The 6,088-nt window shown below is 42.3% G+C and overlaps 2 protein-coding genes across 2 annotated transcripts in view; one reads left to right on the forward strand and one right to left on the reverse strand.

The window, feature by feature from the left end:
• Positions 1-4,366, forward strand: part of LOC136427163 (uncharacterized) — a 131,247-nt gene extending 126,881 nt beyond the window's left edge. Inside the window, exon 3 of the mRNA XM_066415931.1 lies at positions 1,933-4,366. Within this exon, the coding sequence (XP_066272028.1) occupies positions 1,933-1,943 (11 nt within the window). The 3' untranslated portion in view covers positions 1,944-4,366. The remainder of the gene's footprint in view (positions 1-1,932) is intronic.
• Positions 1-6,088, reverse strand: part of LOC136426462 (platelet binding protein GspB-like) — a 505,111-nt gene that overhangs the window by 186,543 nt on the left and 312,480 nt on the right. The window lies entirely within an intron of this gene.

The raw sequence follows: 6,088 nt of genomic DNA on the forward strand, positions 1-6,088 counted from the left end.
GGGTACGTGGAGTGTCCTCACTGGTTTCATTTTTTAAAATCAATTAGCTGGTGTGTTACCCCGAAGAGCGATTATACTGGCTATATATATCACATTGTTTGTTGTTTGCATGTATAGTTTCAGAAGACCTTACAAGGTCGCTGTACTTTTGTTGTGTCAATAAAGATTTCTCTCTATATACAGAGACAGAAGGTGGTGTGTTATGCCGAAGGGCGGTTATACCGGCTATATGGATACAGATACAGATTAGTGTTAATGTTGGCAAGAGGCTTAGACAACAACTTGACTAGTATTAGACAGTTTTCTAATATGTTCCATGCCATTGAGCCAGGTTGTTAATGTTGTCCCCAGTGGCCCCAAAGCAGATTATGCAACTTTGCTTGTCCTTAACAATGTCTCTAATAGCAAGCTGTGCATGTTGCCCTCAAGCAATGCTGCCTTTCAAATTTCAACCTAGTTACTAATAATGTATTTCTGTGATCTACATGAATAATTAAAGAGTTGTGTATTAACACTTTAACTTCAAAACCAAAGATGTTAACTTTTAAACTTAAGCACTTGCAAGTTGCTAATTTTGTCTAAAGTTTGTAATCCCGTATTTGCCCATCCAAAGTGCTGTTAGATTTGTGTACAGACACCCCACAGTGAGAATAAAGCCGTGCATGGTTTCCCCGATGTTTCCAAGTCTACTGGGACATGTAATGTCTCTCAACTCGTGTCAAAAACACTCTTGATCCATTAACCTAATCCATTAAGAGGATTATCCGGGAATCCTGCAAGCTGGTTGCCACGGAGACGGTGATGTCTGTGAGGCCTGTACAACATGAGCGGGGATTAGGCTACAAAAATGCAATTTGATGGTTCACAGTCGACTATTCTCAACTTCTTATCTACTAAAAAAATAACTGCAGTAATCTTGCAAATTTGCATAGTATAAGTCTCTACATATAGAACTCAGTAGGGGGGAGGGCCTTTTAAAAACGTTGTACAGTTTAAGACTCTTCTGGACTTCTTATCAACTAAACAATAACTGCAGTAGGTTGATGAAGGTTAGACATCCAGGTCGTAAGATACGCCAAAAATAGTTACTCAAGCAACTGGATAAAATTTCGAAATTTTATCCAGTTGCTTGAGTAACTATTCATAATCTTGCAAATGTGCAAATACAGCTTAAGTTTCTGCATCTAGACTTCAGGTAAACAAACAAACAAACAAAATGTAAGCTTAGGAACTCAGTAGGAGGTAGTGCCCTTTATAGTATAAAACAGTTTATAAGACTGTTCTGGACTTCTTATCAATCAAAGAATACCAGCAGTATCATTTACAGTTTAAGTCCAGCTAAAGTCTCTGCATCCAAACTTCCCCTCAGCTAAGAAGCCTTGTGAGAAACACTATATGTTTTCATGGCAGATTATATGCAAGCATGGAAGGCTACTACATGAGCGGAGATTAGGCTTTAGAATACCATTCTTTAGTTCACAGACTATTCTTGACTCCTTACCTACTTAATAATAACTGCAGTAATCTTGCAAATACAGTTTAAGGCTTTGCATCTAGACTTTCTGTCAGCTTAGGAATCCAGTGATTTTATAGGGAAAAAATAGCAATACTTGTAGTAGTCTTGTTATTTGCAGTTTACAGTTCAAGTCTCTGCATTCAAACTTCACCTCAGCTAAGGAGCATAATAAGAAACACATCTTCAGGCGACACCAATTTAATTTCTTGGTTAACAGATTTTTATTTCCCCCCAAAAAAAATTTTAGAAAAAAAGAAAAAGCCTTCTGTTTTCATGTTTTTTTTTTCTGCAATTTTTTTTTGGGAAAATAAAAATCTGTTAACCAAGAAATTAAATTGGTGTGGCCTCATGGCAGATTATATGCAACCATGGAAGGCTTGTGAGTAACTAAAGATGCATCTTGTCATTATTTTCAGGTTCCATCTAGAGTCTGAAGAGGAGGCTGTGAGAGCACCTGACATCACAAGAAACTCCACACATCTGCTTGACAGCCATCAGCTATGGCTTCGTCATCACTCCCAAGAGGAATGGTCCTGAGGAGGGATGCTGCTGTAAATGCGGACTGACAGCTTCAAATGGGCCCATCTAGACACATCCTCATCATTTCTCATCCTGACAAGTCTAAGCCCTCCGTGGACAACTGAAGGACCATTACAGGCACCTGTAGAGCCGAACAAGCGGGCTTAAAGAGCTCCTCTGTCAACAACACTTCATCACCTGACTGTGTCGCCTGAGCACACCGGTTTAGACGGAACTGCTGACTGTAACAATTGCTGGGTCTGTCACCAGTGTGGGTTTCGGAGGAAGAGATGGAGTGCTCGGTGTGGTGAAAGTGATTTCTTGGGACCAAACTGTCAATACCTCACCACATGACCCAGCTGCCAATGTTTGCAAGCCCAAAAAGAACTACTGTACTGACCACGCTTAAGCGGTCACTCACTAGTGTGAATTTTCAAGTAAAAAATTGGCAGTAGATGATATTTTTGAAGCGACATAATTTCACTAGCTTACTCTACGAAGGGTAGCTCATCGTTGTGGATCTCAAGTGAGGAGAACGAGCGCCCAAACTAACAATTCACATATCATCTACCAAGGGCACAGAAGCCAAACCATCCAGAAGTGTCATCAGCCTATAAGCATCCTGTATACAACTCTACAAGCGCTACAATCAAAAGAGGAAAGAACTTCACATGTGGCATCTTTAGACTTGCCCGAAGCTCTGCCAGACAGACAGATGCCCAGGGTTATCTCGACATCTGGCAGAAAGCTTTTAGTCAGCAGTAGGTAAATACCTCCCTCTACACCTGGGAATGGTACAATGAGACCCACATGACACATCAGCCCGATCAAAACGCGGTAACATTCTGTTCATTTCCACTGTGGAGGTCGGCCCATCTGGTAGTGTGAAACCCAGGTTGTTATCACTGCCCACATCAAACCAGTGTTCAGAACCAAGGATCGGGAACAGTTCACTGTTGTTGTGCTATCAAACGTTAAGCACCAAGGACAAGACTGTAGAATACACAGCACTAACCATATAGACCAGTGAGTTGAGAAAAGAAGCATCTGAAGACTTGTGGCGCGTGGTGATAGTTTGTCGCGAGACAATTACCCGATGTTCATCACCAAGGACAAGACTGCAGCCTTATAGGGCTGGCCAGATATAGACCTTATAGAAAGAAGCAGCATCTGGAGATTTGTGGAGTGAGTGGGGAACTTTTGTGGTGAGACAACTATCCGATGTTCAGCACTAAGGACAGGACTGTGTAGATCACACAGGACTGACCGTATAGAACAGTGAGATGAAAGAAGCAGCATTTGGAGACTTGTGGAGTGAGTGGTGAACTTTTCTGGTGAGACAACTATCCGATGTTCAGCACTAAGGACAGGACTGTGTAGATCACACAGGACTGACCGTATAAAACAGTGAGTTCAAGAAGAAGAAGAAGAAGAAGCATCTAGAGACTTGTGGGACAATAACCCGATGTTCAGCACCTATGACAAGACTGCAGACTTATAGGACTGGCCTCATATAGACTATATAGAACAGTTGACAGAAGCATCTAGAGACTTGTGGGACAATTACTCGATGTTCAGCACCAAGGACAAGATTGCAGACTTATAGGACTGGCCAGATATAGACCTTATAGAACAGTGAGTTGAAAGAAGCAGCATTTGGACACTTATGGAGAGAGTGGTAAACCTTTCTGGCGAGACAACATTCAATGTTTAGCACCAAGGATAAAACTGTATAAAATACACATAACTGACCATATAGAACAGTAGGTTGAAAGAAAAATCATCAGGACTTGTGGAGCGAGCGGTGAAAATTTGTCGTGAAGCAGAGCCATGCAGAGGCTTCCCTGGACGGTGTGGCTCCTCCTCATTGTGTGCATCTTTTGGGACACGGCCGCCGTGGTGGGATGTCCCGAAAGATGCATCTGTGATAGCTCGGAGAAGTCAGTGAGCTGCAAGCGGACCAACTTCAACTCCATCCCCGGCGGGATCCCACACAACACCAAACACCTCAACCTGCAGACCAACCGTCTTAAAGGCATCCCCGCCAAGACGTTCTTCGACTTCCCTCAGCTCGAGACACTCAATCTTAATGACAATAAGATCCAGATGCTGGCCAGCGGGGCCTTCCTTGGGTTGCCGCGGTTACAGGAGCTGAAGCTGAGCGGGAATAATCTCCAGCTGGTAGGTAACAGCGATGTACGTCTCTCTTTTTTTAATTCCTTCCTTCCCTCCGTTCGTGCCTGGCTGTCTGTGAGGCGTCTGTGGACTAACACTTATAGTACGTATCAACAGTTTTCTAAACTAACCTACTGGTTTTAGTGTTACCATAGAAATACATACTTATTATGCTCATAATCACTCATGACTTTATAACTATGAAATTCTTTATCATGAGGTTTCTGAAACTCAAGAAACATGTATTCACTTACTATTCGATTTGTAGCTTTATTAGATGGCTCTCTTAGGATAGAATTCTTCAATCAAAGTAATGCTACGGAAGAAATTAGTAGATAGGTTTTAGTGATTTCTTCATGGGCTCTCCATTTCTTGTTTATATGAAGAATAGCATAGAATTTCTTATGTTCCATAAGCCACCTGTTTTATCTTGTGCTATGCGGCTCAGTGTAATCCATTCAAGAAACTTATCGAGTCTGAAACTTGTTAAAGCGAAAAGAGCTGACTGACCAGATGTACATGTATGATAGAGAATACTAGAAGCTGAACAAAAAAAAAACTCTTTATATGAGGAATAGCCAAAAATTTCATATTTTCTCCAATTTGTTGTTGCGTATCCCTAGGTCTTGCGTGGAGCGTTCAGAGGTTTACAGAACGTGACGCGGCTGGATCTGGACAGGAACAAGCTGGTGGTGCTGCTGGACCACTCCTTCTCAGGTAGCGCAAAACTGCATTGTATATACTTGTATGCTTGAAGGCTCTAGATATTGATACGGAGCACTGGGAGGACCTTGCAAGTGACTGTTCCAGGTGGAGATGCACACTGTTCAGACAGCTCAAATCAGGAGAAGTCAGACTGATGCACAGCGCAGAAGAAAAGCGGATCCGCAGAAAAGAGCTTTGCAACAGAACTGAGTCAGCTTACAGATGTGATTTTTGTGGCAGAGACTGCCATTCTCGTATAGGGCTGTTTAGCCATAGTCGATGCTGTAGGGCTGTTGTGAATTAGGAATTTATCATGGTCAATACTGCCCGACGGAGGCCATATATATTCTTGTATAGACTTTTCAGCCCTCTATGATTCAAAGATTCCCCAATTGTTCCTGATGTTGGGAGAAGTTTTCATATCATTGAAGCATTTCCAGCTTAAGGGCCCAATGTCATCGTAGCTTCTCAGGTAGTGTTTAGTAGTTAATGACAATATGTATATAAGAATAGTCTGATTTGATCGACCAGCTGTTGGTGCTGCTAATACAGTACCCAGGTAGCTTGTGTTGCTAAGAGACTGCTTAAAAAAAATTGTCATCCACCCCAAGACAGAGCGGTCTCTACAGCCCAAATGTCATAAAAATGTCAGATTTCTAACTTAATACTCAAGAAATTGTGACACGGCTGGATCTGGATAGGAGCAAGCAAGCTCCTTCTCAGGTAGCGTTTAGTGTTATTCATTCATTTAGATTTACCACATTTGTGGAAGGATTGACATAACACATGACTATCACCTTTGCAAGATGTCAACCTGGACCAGACTATAAGGTTTGATCCACTCACACCGGGAAGGACCCCTACTCTTTTCGATAAGTGTGGTGGGTTCTTTAACGTGCACGGGGTGTGGCTCTCCTCAAACACCGGACCTCCATTTAACGTCCTGTCAAAGGGACATCCCTAACCAAAGCTAGGTACTCATTTTCACCTGAATAATGTGAGGAAAGTTGTGTAAAGTATATTAGGGTACAACATCAACGAAACAAATCAAAGGACTCCAGATTCGAACTTAGGATCTCTGGGTTCTGGGGCCAAATCACATGATACTTCTCCACCCTGCCACTGCGCCACCACATCACCACTGGTTAGTTACCCTGCCTCTGGAACTACAAG

The sequence above is a fragment of the Branchiostoma lanceolatum genome, chromosome 2, assembly GCF_035083965.1.
Source record: "Branchiostoma lanceolatum isolate klBraLanc5 chromosome 2, klBraLanc5.hap2, whole genome shotgun sequence".
In the NCBI taxonomy this organism is placed as follows: Eukaryota; Metazoa; Chordata; class Leptocardii; order Amphioxiformes; family Branchiostomatidae; genus Branchiostoma; species Branchiostoma lanceolatum.